Source organism: Phoenix dactylifera, chromosome 12 (genome assembly GCF_051530095.1).
Source record: "Phoenix dactylifera cultivar Ajwa chromosome 12, Ajwa_hap1_PhDact_Kaust_v1.1, whole genome shotgun sequence".
In the NCBI taxonomy this organism is placed as follows: Eukaryota; Viridiplantae; Streptophyta; class Magnoliopsida; order Arecales; family Arecaceae; genus Phoenix; species Phoenix dactylifera.
Window position 1 is genome coordinate 28,166,450 of NC_143201.1, and position 15,744 is coordinate 28,182,193.

Here is a 15,744-nt window from a genome sequence, read left to right on the forward strand (position 1 = left end):
TGCCAGTCCGTGATCTCCTTTCAAAATTCCAAGCTGGCGGCTTCGTCCTATTTTTACTTGACTTTTGTCTGCGTCCAGACCGTGCGATCGTTGTCTCGCACGTGACATTGAAACACTTTGTTAGTTGGGCGGAAGTTTCACGCGCCCACCGAAGAGCTCCGCCAAAAGAGACGGAACGATGGGAAAAATCCCAGCAAGGAGTTAAGTTTTCTTCTGTTCCTTTAACGGTGCCTGACGCCAGCCATAACTGCCGTTTAAGCGCATCGGCACGATGGCGTCTCCGTAGATTCTTCGAATGATAAGGCCCATTTAGAACATGTCCAATGGCATTAAATGAAAGTCTTTATTTAGGGTACGTGGCTCAATTAAATAGTGACGCGTGGCAAAAGGCGTCCGTGGAGAATATTCCGTTATAACAGCAATACGGTAATTTACTGGAAAGCATAGGATATTTTAGAATGGAAACCTTTTACTCCTACGCTATCGGAGAAAGCCCGTCCCCTCCCTTCGCTGCGTCGAACCATTCCTTTTTCTCGAACTCCCATTTTCTTCCTTCCTTCTCCTCCTACCCCTCCCGGTCGCCATCAAACGAACGTCAAAAACCGGAGTTTCGTGGAGAAGAGAGAAAGAAAGGCGCCGCCGGTTTGGTTCTCTGACTTCTTCTCCTATTAATAAGGTCTCTCCAAGAACCTCTCCAAAGTAACTCCTCTCTTCCCTTGTTCAACGACGAAATCCTTCGCTCTCTTTGCTCTTGTTTTTGATGGAATCCGTGCCTAATCCCACGCCGGTACCTCAGAAGCTCCAAGTGGAATCCAACGGGACCATACCCAAGTCGAACCACCTCTTTGATCTAAGGAATTCTCTTTCTTCCGTCAAGGTCCCGAGCCTGAACGGCGATCTGAAGCTCCAATTTCGGAGGAAGATGGGGTCGGAGAGCAAAACCAATCCGAAAATCGTCCATGGAGAAGCCGGATACGTTCTTGAAGATGTTCCGCACCTCACGGATTATATTCCGGATCTCCCTGTAAGTTTTTTTTAAAATTTTCCCTCTCTCTCTCGTTCTCTTCGTGTTTTTTTTTAAACTTTTGAAATCGAAGAGATCGGTCGGTTTTTTGTTTCGTTGCATGGCTTCTTGATGAAGTTGTTCTTTTTTTTTTTTTGGTATCTGGGGGATTTCTTTAAGATGATGGCTTGGGATTTTTAGCGGGAAGAAAAGGTTTCGGAGTGATTGTTCTTGATATTATCATGGTTCTTCTTCTTTTTTTGGTAAAAAATGGAATTCTTGTTTTCGAACTTTATGGGAAAATACTCGGCTTTCGGAATGGTATTTGAGCTCTGTAGCGTTATTCTTGTGCTTTGATATGTTTCTTACCGTTATATGTGTGGGCCTCTTTGTATCATGGACTGGTTATGAAGTAAAATAGAACTAAATTGGTGATTAGTTGAGCTAAAAGAAATTAAAATTACTCACTGAAATCTTGACTTAAATTGGTTACGGGAGAGATTGTTTTTCTCCTTAATTTAATACTGTCACTCCTGTTTAGAGGATTGAATTGCCTATAGTTGAGCATAATAATTTTCATGGCTTCTCTATAACTCATTTACTGATTCAAGTTTATTTGAAGAAACATTGGCTCATTTTTGTCTTTTATTTCTGTTTAAATTTCTGCAGAGCTATCCCAATCCGCTGCAAGATAATCCAGCATACTCAGTTGTGAAGTATGTCTTTCAATTCGTTTTTGATTCTAGAATTTTCTTAGATATTTATAAATTATAGGTACTATATTTAGTTTTGTCAATAGTATCAGTCACTAAAATATTATATTTTGTCTTGCCAGGCAGTTTTTTGTGAATCGGGATGACACTGTTAAACAGAAGGTAAGTTATTTATGGTTGTTATATAGGTTAAAATTTGATTGTATAGTTATAAATTATGACCTAAAACTGTGGTTCTGGTTCTATGAATTGTAAGGACGCACATGGTGTTTCAAAAATCGAAACTCAAATCAGTGACTTTGCTAATTGAGAATTTACTTATTTACTCATCTTCTGTTCTGTAGATTGTGGTTCATAAGACAAGCCCCAGAGGAACCCATTTTCGACGTTCTGGGCCCCGTCAAAGGGTAGGTTGTGTGCTCCATGTATGCATGAAGTGATGATGAATTCCATCTATATATAAATTGATGGGCAGAATTGTTTTTTTTCCTCAGGTGTATTTCGAGTCAGATGAGGTGCACGCATGCATCGTGACATGTGGAGGCCTGTGCCCTGGGCTTAACACAGTGATAAGAGAAATAGTATGCGGCTTGTCGCACATGTATGGTGTCACCAAAATCCTTGGCATAGAGGTGAGGACTGCACTATTGAAGCTTTTAACCAAAAAATTTTCGATTAGATATAACAATCTGTGCATGAAGGATACATATTTTTCGGCTTTTGGTCTTTACTTATTTATTGGTTCTGTTGACGAAGGTACTCATTATGTTAGGATAGGGACTAACCTGTTTTTAGTTCCTGTCAGCCTCACATGTCATTTGTTTTGGTTTTTATGATGTTATGTGAGAACATCAATAATTGTGTATCATGGTGACATAGGGAAATATATTCAGGTAGTGACATTGTAACATATTATTATATGTCTATGATATCAGGGGTGATAAAAACATGTAGATAAGTTTAAATTGCGCCAGTATTCATGTAAAAAGATCCAACTCCCCCAGACTGTGATAGGGGAATAACTAGTTGGCTTATCAATTTTGAAATGCATATTATGGCTTGTCACATTTATTTATTCTTTTTATGTAGTTTCTCAGTACACTTCTACTTGCTTGATGTTTTAAAATTATATTTTCCCCTATGCATATGTCTATTTTAGGCTACCAAATCCAGTTTCGAGATCATGTAATTGGAAAAATGTGCAGTGCCCAATGTCGCCATGTAATTTACCTGATGAGATTTTTAATTATGTAGGTAGTATGAGCTAAAGGCTCAGAATTGGAGCCTATGAATGGATTAAATGCTATCCCAACACACATTTCATCAATTGGATGTCGCTACTAAAAGTTTGTTGAAAATAAAAACTGATATAGAAATAATAAGGAAACAAGAAGCATTCTCGATGTTCTCATGCTCTTTGAGGCAAGTATCTTAGACTGTTTGGTTCTTTTCAAAGGAACAAAAGCCATCATCTCTCCTATAATTTACATGGGAATTGCAGCTTTCTTTACACTCTCGGTGAATTATATTATAAATTGCTGTTGGATCATCAACTAATTTGGAGAGTGGTATCAATAGGGTGGATACAGAGGTTTCTATGCACGCAATACAATTACCTTGACACCCAAGACTGTCAATGATATTCACAAAAGGGGGGGCACCATCCTTGGCACATCACGAGGGGGTCATGATACTTCAAAGATAGTTGATAGCATTCAGGATCGTGGGATTAATCAGGTAAACATGATAATGTTGTTATGTTTCTTATTCTTGTGTTCTGTGTCATCATGATAAAGGAACCAGCGCTCTTAATAAGACTATAACTAGAATTTCATATGTTGATTCTCTCATCCATAATTTGTTTTTCAGGTCTATATAATTGGAGGAGATGGAACTCAAAAGGGGGCTTCTGTGATTTTTGAGGTAAATTTTAAATTAGAAAGCAGAGAGTACTGCAATTATGTTGCCACACTTAAGATTTTGTCCGTTCAACTTTTTGTGTATAGAAAGAATTACTAGGTTTATGCTTCCCAGACTTTAGTTTCACTTTCTTCAGTTCTTGTTAGAAAGAAATTTTTTGGAAGTTAATTATATTATAATAGTGATGGCTTTGTTAAATTTATCTAATTCTGTAAGATCTCAATTTGCAGGAAATTCAACGAAGAGGCCTTAAAGTTGCTGTTGCTGGCATTCCAAAGACAATAGACAATGACATTGCGGTACTTGGTTTTCCTATTCTTATGCATATCATCTACTGTGTCTGATCTTTGGTTGCAGTCTACTTCTTCAATATTTCATATTTTATATCGTGATTATTCATTGAATCAGGTTATAGATAAGTCGTTTGGTTTTGATACTGCTGTAGAAGAGGCCCAACGGGCAATCAATGCAGCACATGTGGAAGCTGAAAGTGTTGAGAATGGAATAGGTGTTGTGAAGTTAATGGGTCGCTATAGTGGTTAGTCTCTGTTCTTAATAATACGAACCTCGTGTTTTTAGTTTATACAATGGTGGATCATATTTCACAGTCTATTTTAAAGAGCACTTGTTCCAAATGTTGTTGACGTACATCTATATTACGAGTTTAATGTTTGTAGATTTTTGAGAAATGTTTAGCATCTTATATAGATAAGTTTTCTTGGAAAAAACCTGAAAGTTTAGAAGGAAAATGATCAAAACTGACTTGCTTAGGTCCAATATGTTAACTTTTTATCAGCATTGCTGTGGTATAAACAAGTTTCGTGAGATGCCAGATCAATATTGTTCATGTATTACAGGCACATGGATCTATCGTAAGCAGTCACAAGTGTTCTTTGAACAAATGTTGTATATTGTAGAAGTACTTTAGTGGAACTTTATAAATATTTGTCTTTCTGTTATGTTATATCTCTGAAACTTTTCATGAGCTCAGAGTACAATCAACTGCCAACTTTTCTTTCATAAGATGCCTATATGAAATACTTTTGCGGCCATATGTTTTTACCACAAGTTTAAATCCTTTATGCAGTGTCTTTTAAAACCTTCCTTGTGACTTCCATTAAATCTTCCTTAAGTCCCTTCTATTTTAGGTCTTTTCATGAAATTTTCCCCATAGTGAAGTATAATCTAGATTTAATTGTACATATGACTATACTATAGTTTGTGTGGCTGAAACTTTCATTGTTGCAAATCCTATGCTTCATGCATTCAAGTAACTTAGAGTATTAGGATATGAAGCCCATAGTTTTTCAGCACCAGTTTTTGCTAAAGTAATTAAAATATGATTTATGAGCATCTAGCAACTAAAAATGAATGCAGTGAAAATGCTATAACTATGAAAATGGTGAACAAATACTGAAATTTTCATATGTATAATACAGGATCATGTTCATCAAGATATTCTCCATATGTACATGTCCACTTAAAATTTTCATTGTCATATCGAGTATCTTCTCATTCTCAAGTTACATCATTGCCCAACATCTGGCAGTCACTTGTTCTTCATGGAGCCCTAAATTTATAATATCTCTGAGCCTATTTATTTGGAGTTGCTAGAAATAATACCTTGCGGGATTATTTATGTTTGTCTAATGTGATTTAATGTGATTTAACATCTTAAAATGTTCTTCCCTAAAAAAAAAAATCTAACAAGGTTCATTGATGCAGGGTTTATTGCAATGTATGCTACTCTTGCAAGCCGAGATGTGGTAAGTTTGATGTCTCATTCGTTTTGCTTGCTCAAGAGAAGCCAAGTCTTGTTTACTTTGCCAATACTTGAATTAGATGTTTTATCATCATTTTTTCTTCCCAAACAAGAAACTCCGTACTGATGAAGCTACTTCTGCTTCTTTTCCTCAGGACTGTTGCTTGATTCCAGAATCACCCTTCTATTTGGAAGGGAAGGGCGGACTTTTTGAATATATAGAGAAGCGTCTTAAAGAGAATGGTCACATGGTTCTTGTTGTTGCTGAGGGTGCAGGACAAGAGTTTATTGCTGAAAATATGCGGTCCATGGACCATGCAGATGCTTCTGGAAATAAGCAACTCCTTGATGTTGGCTTTTGGTTGTCTCAGAAAATAAAGGTAAATTCTTTGCCTGAATTTTCTCATGAATGGCCAAAATGACATTTTTTGTTTTAACTTTTTAATTCTATCAGGTGAGCTATTCTAGTAATTTAGGACGTGGAACTAGATACCTCGGTGCATTGATATATTAAATAGCTTTTCCCGATAATTAAGTGTATGCTTAGTGTTTCACCATCATCCTTCTGGAAGCACGGGAGTGAAACACTCAGCAGACACTTAAATATCCCAAAAGTTATATTTTTTTGCCCAAGCCATTTTACTATGCACTGACTTTGTCAAAATTCTTTACATCATGAGTAACAATACTTGGTGAATTATCAGCTTACTGCCTGCATGAGATTGGTAATACATATCTTTGTCAGGACATGATAGTCTTTATTTGGAGATCTATGCATTTGTACCTTTCCTTCTGGATTGAAGGGTATATTTTTTTTTTCAAATAATTACCAAATTTTTCTGGATCATGCAGGATCACTTTGCAAGCAGAAAGAAGAAGATGGTGATAAATCTTAAATATATAGGTATTTTGGCAGATGTAATCTTATGTTCATTCTGTGGTGCTGAGCTGGTTCTATATAGATGATAAAATCTGACCTTGTGAGGTGTCCTGATTGCAGATCCGACATACATGATTCGTGCAATTCCAAGCAATGCCTCTGACAATGTTTACTGCACATTGTTGGCACATAGTGCCATCCACGGTGCCATGGCAGGATACACTGGTTTTACCATTGGCCCTGTTAATGGCAGACATGCTTACATACCATTCCATGTAAGTATCACCTTCTGCTCATCCAACCTCATGTGTGCACAGGAAGATTTATCATTCATGCAAGCCATGAAAGTTCAACAATTGACATGCAGTATCCTGTAATGAGGGCTCATTTTCTCACTAAATCTGTGTACTAAAGGTTTTCTGGTGACTACACTGGCATTCATTGAAGATATGCACTCATCTATAGAGATTGATAGTAGATAGGTCCTCACCTTTAATTCCATCAACAAAATTCATGTTAATTGGACATTCTTCGCCATTTCACGGAATTGAAATAAACTTCAACAATTTTCATTATTCACGAAGGATAAAGCTCTTCATATGTGTTTATAGTCATCACACTAGTCTTTGCTCAAGTAAAATATACTAGAAAGCATGCTAGCATCATTGCTGTATGTATCACCCCTTGCCTTTTCATCACTTTTTAGTTAAAGTTTTTTAAACTTTGAACAAAAGTGCAACCAACTTTTTCAATTATTCTGAGCAGCAGGATTAATGCGTTAAAACCCAAAGAAGCCCAAACTTTTCAAATAGGTATCGTAGATCCCCTAGGATCCCCCCCTAGCAATCTCACTTTCTGCAAGAGGGGAGAGACTCAGTGGATAACTATAGCATTCCTCCATCCAGAAAGGCTTCTTATCTCACAAATTGTGGCTCTGTAATTTCCATTACATATGTAAAAGTCATCATAGGTAGGTGGAGCTTGTTAGGCACTAATTTCTTCAGTCACAATAATGCATCAAGTTTTCTGGTGATTAAGATTTACCAAACTGACTATGTCATCTATGTCTTCTATGTTGCAGAGGATCACAGAAACACAGAACAAGGTTGTAATAACTGATAGGATGTGGGCAAGGCTACTCTCTTCAACTAATCAACCAAGTTTTCTGAGCCATAAAGATGTTGAGGATTCCAAAAAGGAAGAAGAAGAACAAACACAATTGTTGGATGGGGAGAATTGCAAAGATGGTCATCATGTTTTTCTGATGAAAAAGGATGGTCATCATGTTAAGGGTGTTGTTGACAATGGCTTGACATATAGTTAATGGTGCTACCTAGATGAAGTTTAAGTTAAAAAATAGGTCTTTTCAATTTTGCTCCCGACTCAGAGTGGATGAGTTGGGCTGTATTTGATCGCCGAGGTCAAACATGTATGGGTTTGCCCCCCTGAATAAGATAAATTCGTTTATTTAATACTATAACAAGTCATGTTCCATGTTGCCACCTCTAGAACATCACTCCATCCATCTATTTTATGCCAATTAGAACCGAGATGATAGTTATTTGGATGATGATATGCTGAGGACAACTAAGAAATATGGTGATGATTATTGTATGCCAATTGGACTAACAGGGATGAACTTGTGATCAGGCTATACTCAACTTTAGAAATATTATGTTTGGCTGGCAGGGGAAGAAATCCCTCACGTCCTCCATTATTTGCCAATCAAAATGGCCACAAATGTATAGGAAGCCAGAAATTCTTATTGGACACATAAGCATCCAGCATTGATGTCCAGAAAAATAGATGATAAATTTGCCACTCTGTTTGCTTTTGAAGCCATCGTTTCTGTTGAAAATGCACTCCCTGAAATTTCATCAGATGTGACAAAGAATGTTGTGATGGCTGCAATGTTAATCGTACTTTGTACAAAATCACACCATTGTGGTTCAGTCGACACATACCTTCACTGAGAATTCCTATTACAAATAAAATATAAAGGACTTCATCAGCATAACTTTCACAATATTACTTTGATGTTAGAAGATCAAAGGATTTAAGACTATTTCTTTGCTTGAAATATTGTTTTGATCCCCTCCTTCAAATTCCTGCAACCTAAATTTGCAATGTGCAGATTAAGTGCAGCAAGAATTACTTCTTCACGGTCTTGGGTATGACGCACGTCTTGTAACCCAATCCAGCAACAGCTATTATTACCCTCTTATCCATTCTTGGTACCTTCAGAAAGAGACACGGAGAAGAGAAAACTTAGGGCAAATGCTCAATAAATCGCATCAGTTGGATGTCTGAAAACAAACAACAGAACAAATCTTTTTTTCTATACATACCCAATAATGAAACACATTTCTGGGATAAGCTACAGTATATGTTAATGAAGTCAAGATTTGGTAGCATGATTTCATAAGTATACCCCTGAAATGATGGAATTACCTACCAGTTAGTTCTTGCCATTTTTTATATGTTCTATGAAATTTGTAATGATTTTTGAGAGTTGTTTTCGTTGGCTAGAGTAGTTGCTCGTGGTAACTCTCTTTTTAGGCTGCTTCATGCTCTTAGGACTCGGAAAGAGGAAGAAAAAACTGTGGGTCAATAAGAAAATGGAGAAATATCTCATATTTTGTTGGAGTTTTTAAAGAAGAGAGATGGAAAAGTATTTTTTTTCATAAGAATAAATTCCTGTATTTCATGAAAAAAGAAACTATGCGGGATATGAGAAAGTCTAATTCTCACTAGATGGGAATCGAAGTTTTTTTCTCCAAAAGTACCTTTAAATTTTTAGAAAGAATGAGGCAAGATCTTTTTTTTTCTTTATATATCACTTTTTTATAGTCAACCAAACATGCAAAAACTATTTTTTCAGATATCATATACCATGACATTAGCTTTCTAGAAAAAATATTTCAATAAAAAAAAATCTTTCTACAAACCAAACGGGCCCGCGTCCAAAGTTTTCGTTCATCTTTTTTGCTTTTCTCTGCAAACACAGTCAGAAACCTAACAAAATTTTATATTGGGTAATCACTTATTCCTCACATAGATTGCTGGATATTCTAGGTTTAGCCAATCAATCACGTAATTAGTTAGCCTCCCTGAGTACATGGTCGAACTTGACGGCCGGCCTCCACGCATGTTGACGATCCTTCATGTCTTTAAGAAGAATAGTGTGAATGCAACTAACCATGTTATAAAGACAGCAAAATAATTACTCATTTCAAATACCAGAGGAAACATCTTCCCAAGTTCCAATGTTTCCCAAGGTTCCAACATGAAGCTTCGGGGTCATAACCCACCTTGTATTTGAGCATCGCTACTTATTATTATACACGTCTTATTATTGAAGCAAGCGATTTTAGAATGGGCCAGTTGACCATTGCTAATCAACTACTGGAGTGACAGGGACAGATAAATTGCATCTGAAGTTGAATTACTTAATTTATAAAACTAAAATAAGGTGGAGTTCTTCAGATTAAATAGTTTATGATAGCAGAGTTTATGATAGCAGAGTTGATTAAATACTTTCTTTCATCTCTTCTCTCTTAGTTGCATCCCTTCTCCTCTCTCTCATCATCCCTTCTCTTCTCCCTTCTCTTGTCTCTTTGGTATCAGAGCCAAGTTGGCGTTCTCAGTTAAATAGCCCCGAACCCAAGAGGGAGGCTACTGGTAGTACCTCGGGTCGGTAATCTGTAGGCAACTATCATTAGTAAGGGTATTAGGCCGAGACATAAGCGCAGGGGAAAAGTCTCGGTAAGCCAACCTTACTAAGGTAGGGAACTGAGCATAGCCAGAATGGCTGGCTAAGCTACTGGTGATAGGAGCATATGAAGGTATAATATTCAGACCTTAAAACTTTTTATTTTATTCTCTTTTCTGTACTTATTAGACTTTAATTTTTAATGTCTTGTAATCTAATCTCATGCTAATTAATATCATAACTGAGCAATGGTCCGTAGGAAGGCCATTTGTACCCGCTAAAAGCCGGGATGGCGAGATAGGGTGTTCAGGCCGCATCCGTGAGGGACTTATAGACCAAAACTCAGATATGGTATGAATCTAGCAAGATTGATAAGATTTAAAAGACAGAGTCCTGTGATAGGATAAATAATTAAAAGTCTAATAATTATAGAAACTAGCATAAGATAAATTCTTTTAAGATCAATAATATTATATATTCATATCTCCTATTCACCATTCTGCTACAATTATGGAACATCCTTCCATACATCAACAAGATAATCATCTTGTAAAAAATGCTCAACTCATTGAATATCCAAAATCAATGGATGAAATTAATAATTGGACAATTCCAAAAGTATTACCCAATGAAATCTATCATATAGGTAGATGGGATTTAATAAAAACAATTGAACAAACGTTCCAAATAGATGGAATACCACAAACCCTTAAATTATTAAGGAAAGAAGATATTGAAAAATATAGAAAAAAGTATCAGTTCCTACATATAGGAATGATTCAAGTAGCTTTTAAACCATTAACTTTACTAGGAAATAATACTAGTTTAATGTCAACCATCAGAGATGGGAGATGTAATCTATTTAAAGACTCCTTAGCAGCGGTGGTAGAAACTAGCCTCTGTCATGGACCAGTGTATTTCAACTGTGTTCCAAACCTTAGTCTATCTTTGACAGACACAAATTTATATGAAGCCTTAAAACTAAATATAATAACATCTGGTTATGACTTTATACCAGGTTCAGAAGTAATAGCAATAAGCTATAGACTTCATTTTAAAGTACTAAACACTCTAGTACCTAAAAACATAGTAGATACCCAAAAGGGTCAAACAACTCTAGTATATACAAATCTAGAAACAACGAGAATAGCCACAAATAGATTAATTTCATGGAATGAAATAAATTTTTCAGAATTATGGTCTATAGAAGAAGAAATTTCAACACCACCAATAGTAAAACAAACCAGAAACCAGATTTACAAAACCAGGGGTGCACACAGTTTACAAAACCAGGGGTGCACACAGATTTACAAAACCAGGGGTGCACACAGATTTACAAAACCACTCATAGCTGGAAAGTAAAAGGTGATATAAAGCTGTCAGTGAACCACTCATTTGTTCACTGTATACATAAAGATGTCGGTGAAGCTATTTCTTCACGGGATGGTTTTATCCTGAGCTTGATGTGACCACAGTCTTTCCTTTATCTGTTTTTGGGACAGATTTGACTGCTCCCTTTTGTCCAGGTCTTCGGGTGAGAATAGTTTGCCATACTTCCTCCATTGGAGTAGGAGTATTCTGAACTTCAAGATCTTCATTTGGATCTTGTGCTTCTCCTGCTAAGCAATCATAAGTATTACTTGTGTTTTCGGGAGTATTTGATGAAGATTGTTGGGAAGAGGCAGACTTCATAGATTTATCATCAAATGCTTCGAAGAATTCCTTCTTGATTTTCTCTAGGCATTTTGCCTTTACTTCTTCTTCAGATATATTAGGATATCTCCTACTTAATTTATGTTTCATGGACATAAATAAGTTATCATCATCAGTACTGGATTGTTGAGTAGATCCAAATACTTTTTTCTCCTTATAAAGATGAATATTTCTTTTGATGGTAGTTATTATGCCATCTAATTTGTCTTTGGGCATTCCTACCCACCATTTGTAAAAAGCATTTCTTTTTAGTACTGGAATATTATTGGAGTCAAATCCAGTAGATAGGGTCCACTTCCAGATCCAGGGGATCCTGTTCTCTATGAAATAGATCATAGGACAAGTAGTAGTGCATATTTGATCATCAGTCATTTTGTTGATGACGGGATGATTGTCCACCCATTCTTCAAAAAGATCTAATAATTCTTTAGGTAGTATTTTTAGATCAGGGCCGAAGAAAGTCCACCATTTGCTGAACCAACCCGGAATGGGTTTGGCTAGAACATCAGGATGTACCTGTAAAAACCAAGAGTGCTTTCTCTTGAAATTTTCATAAAAAAATAAGTTAGTGAAAGCCTCGACGTAGTCCCAGTAGGTCGCCATAATTTCATAACCATACTTGGTTATCATTATTGGCCTGTTGGGATCTAATCCCCATTCTTGTGGCTGCATGATCCTGCAAATAGTACATTTACTATAATTGATATAATTATTTATATTATTATTATGGAAATTGTGATTAATTTCCACAGATTCAGTAAGGAGCAACAATTTCTCCATTATCTGTCTGTCTTTGTCTTGCATCGAAGGATATCCTTGCTCATCAAAATATTTTTGACGAATGCACCATGGGTCTTCCATTTGTTCGATATCACTTGGACTCAGGTACATTATAATAGTCTCGCAATTATTTTGCAAGAATGAGGTGTCAATAGTACTTTCTTGAAGCACCTCTTTCATTGTTGGTTTAGATGATGATGAAGAAGAGAGATTTTCTCTTGCAGCATTTTGCTGTTCAACCTGCTTTTGTTTTTGTTGTCCCAAGTAGGTTGCTAGGTCCACCATCTGTGGTACCTTTTCTGGCTGTTTATGAAACAGAAAATTTGCTGTATTCATGGGAAGTGCATTGGCACTGCGTCCCCTGATTCCTCGAGAAGAATTTCTTCCTCGAGCATATGCTCCTCTAAGAGGAATCATCCCTGTAAAAATTCACGTGTTAAGAAATCTGGAAGAGAATTTTCTTCGGATTTAATGTATTCAATATTAAAATCAAAAACAGACAACTGTGCCTGCCATCCAGCAAAGATTTGCTTAGATACTAAATTTTTAACATCTTTTTCTATGATCTGTTTTGCTGCTGTGCAGTCTATCCTCAACAGGAACTGTTGATTTAACAGATCACTTTGAAATTTTAAAATACATTTAACTATTGAAAGCATTTCTTTCTTAATAGTAGAATACTTCTTTTGAGTTGGATTCCATTTTCCAGAAACAAATCTGACAAGAATTTCTTTGTTATTACCAGGGTCTAATTGCTTTAAAATTCCTCCGAATCCGATATCTGATGCATCGGTTTCGACGATTTTAAACCAATTAGGATTAGCTAATGTTAAGCAGGGTAAACTTTTTACCTTTGACTTAATTTTCTTTACCTGCTTGGTGTGCGAATCACTCCACGGAATCGGACTTTTATTGAGCCTTCCATATAGAATAGCAGTATCTTCTGCTAGATTCTTATAATAATCAGATATATAGTTTAAACTTCCTAGGAATCTTTGAAGTTGCTTATTATCAATTATTTCATCAGGAAATTTTGATGCAAATTCAATACTTCTTTCTATTGGAATTATTTTTCCTTGGGAAATATAATGTCCTAAAAACCTTACTTTGGTTTGGAACAAGTTCATTTTTCTTTGTGATATTACTAAACCATTTTTATGGGCTACCATTTTGAAGTGTTTAAGATGTTTAATATGACTGGCAAAGTTTTGCGAAAATATCAAAACGTCATCTATATATACAATTATATATGGTATGTCATTAAAAATTTCATTCATAATTTTCTGAAATTCAGAAGAGGCATTTTTTAATCCAAAGGGCATTACATTCCATTCATAATGACCAAATGGTACTGTGAAAGCAGTTTTATATCTATCAGATTCTTTGATCTGAATTTGCCAGTATTCTGATTTTAAATCAAATTTTGAAAAGATAATTGCTTCATTCAGTCTTTCTAACAAATCTCTTTTATTTGGTAATGGATATCTTATCCATTTTAACACTTTATTTAAGGGCTTATAATTGATTACTAATCTTGGATTTCCTCTTTCTTTCTCTGCATTTTTATTAACATAAAAAGCAGTACAACTCCAAGGAGAAGAAGATTTTCTTATTAGTCCTCTTTTTAGAAGCATTTCTATCTCAGTTTTACATAATTTTAAATATTCTTGGTTCATCTGAGTTGGCCTAGCCTTAGTAGGAATATTTTGTTCCTTAAATGATTCCTCATAAGGTAAACTGACTTGATGTTTTTTTCTATCCCAAAAGGCATTGGGTAGTTCATTACAGATTTCATTTTTAAACTGATTCTCTATTTCATTAATCTTAATTTGATTATATGGTTTCTTTAAATCTTCTTCTATATTGTATATTGTCATTTCCTTTTTTAAGAAGTTTAGCTGATTTTCCTTTTTTATAAGGATGTCTTTGATTTCATTTATCATTTTGGTATGTGGATCCGTTATAAACAGAAATACTAACGGCTTTCCTTCCTTCTGGGCATAGATTCCAGAATTATCTATTTTTGTTATTGGCATAATATCATTTAGAAAAGGAGTTCCCAAAATTATATCTTGTGTTAAATTTTTAACTAACATAAAAGATGTTTCAATACAAACATCTTAATTACAGATATGTGCTTTAGGTATTTTATACCTGATTGGTAACTTATTTCCTCCAGCTGCAGTTAATGACTGTACTGTCTTTTGAAAATAAGTTGTTGGAATTAATCCTTCCTGGATGCAGTTCAGATCTGCGCCGCTATCTATTAATGCTTTGGCATTTTCTAGTACAAAACTCTTGTTGATTACTAGATTTATTTTTATATACCATTTTTGGTATGTTATCTGGTTTAATATATTTAAATAATCAGGAAGATCATTTGTTTCCTATTTTATATCCTTATCTTTTATAAAGGATGTCTGAGACTCTTCTCTTGCATTTTCTAGGCTAGATATTCTAGTATTAAACCGTTCATTTTCATTTTTTAACATAGATATTTCTATTGGAGTGACAGGGACAGATAAATTGCATCTGAAGTTGAATTACTTAATTTATAAAACTAAAATAAGGTGGAGTTCTTCAGATTAAATAGTTTATGATAGCAGAGTTGGTTTTCTCGAGAAAAAGAAAGAATGAAAACTATTGATCTATGGCAAGCGCACACAAAAACCGACTGCATGCTGTTTGATGCTTGAATTCGCAATTATATGAGCAGATGTCCCCTAGGTAATTTTTAGGTGGTTGTGCTCGAACTTGCTTGATCATTAGAAAGAGATTACTATTGAAGCTCTCGAGTTGCTGGATGTCCGGTAGATAATTATATGAGTGGATGTCCCGTAGATTAGTATTTATTGATGCCTTGCTTATCCGATATAAGACTAAATATATGTTACATGGGCGTTCATATATTTACACTATTTAAGTTCTGATATTCTTGCTAAGCTAAAGATTTCAATCCAATCATAGACATTATGATTTACTTATGATTAATTCAGATGGGTCAATGCTACATTATCCCTAGTCCATATAGAATAGGGATTGAATATGCTTTAATATATACCAGTTATCATAATCTAGAATCTCACCAAAATAAATTAGCTAGAAGTAGTTATTCAGCTTTTTTGGCTTTATGTAGATGTGGGACTAAGGGCTCGTTTGGTTCGCGAGAAGTATTTTTTCTTCTATGAATATGATTCCTACGAAATAGATTTTTACGAAGAGAATGCCTGTAAAAGTACTTTTGACATGTTTGGTTGACCA

General features: G+C 35.4%; 1 protein-coding gene across 3 annotated transcripts; it reads left to right on the plus strand.

Annotated features, from left to right (window-relative positions):
* The first annotated feature begins 477 nt into the window (after window positions 1-477).
* LOC103710219 (ATP-dependent 6-phosphofructokinase 3-like) lies at window positions 478-7,789 on the plus strand. 3 transcript variants are annotated; one of them, XM_008795864.6, is made up of 15 exons: window positions 478-699; window positions 797-1,024; window positions 1,673-1,719; window positions 1,839-1,878; window positions 2,061-2,123; window positions 2,211-2,348; window positions 3,295-3,453; window positions 3,586-3,639; window positions 3,867-3,935; window positions 4,045-4,174; window positions 5,362-5,402; window positions 5,554-5,778; window positions 6,251-6,302; window positions 6,399-6,553; window positions 7,360-7,789. In XM_008795864.6, exons 2-15 carry the CDS (start codon window positions 923-925, stop codon window positions 7,600-7,602), a joined length of 1,518 nt encoding a protein of 505 aa, XP_008794086.1. In that variant the 5' UTR covers window positions 478-699; window positions 797-922; the 3' UTR covers window positions 7,603-7,789. The 3 variants fall into 3 exon arrangements, with proteins under 3 accessions (XP_008794086.1, XP_008794087.1, XP_008794084.1); XM_008795865.6 differs by having other exon boundaries at window positions 487-676; XM_008795862.4 differs by lacking the exon at window positions 478-699 and having other exon boundaries at window positions 706-1,024.
* Window positions 7,790-15,744: the final 7,955 nt, after the last annotated feature.

Coding starts and splice junctions, on each gene's coding strand:
- LOC103710219 (XM_008795862.4), top strand. CDS start 761: ATGGAATCCGTGCCTAATCCCACGCCGGTACCTCAGAAGCTCCAAGTG. Junction 3,640..3,866: donor GGGCTTCTGTGATTTTTGAG/GTAAATTTTAAA, acceptor CTCAATTTGCAG/GAAATTCAACGAAGAGGCCT. Junction 5,403..5,553: donor CTCTTGCAAGCCGAGATGTG/GTAAGTTTGATG, acceptor TCTTTTCCTCAG/GACTGTTGCTTGATTCCAGA.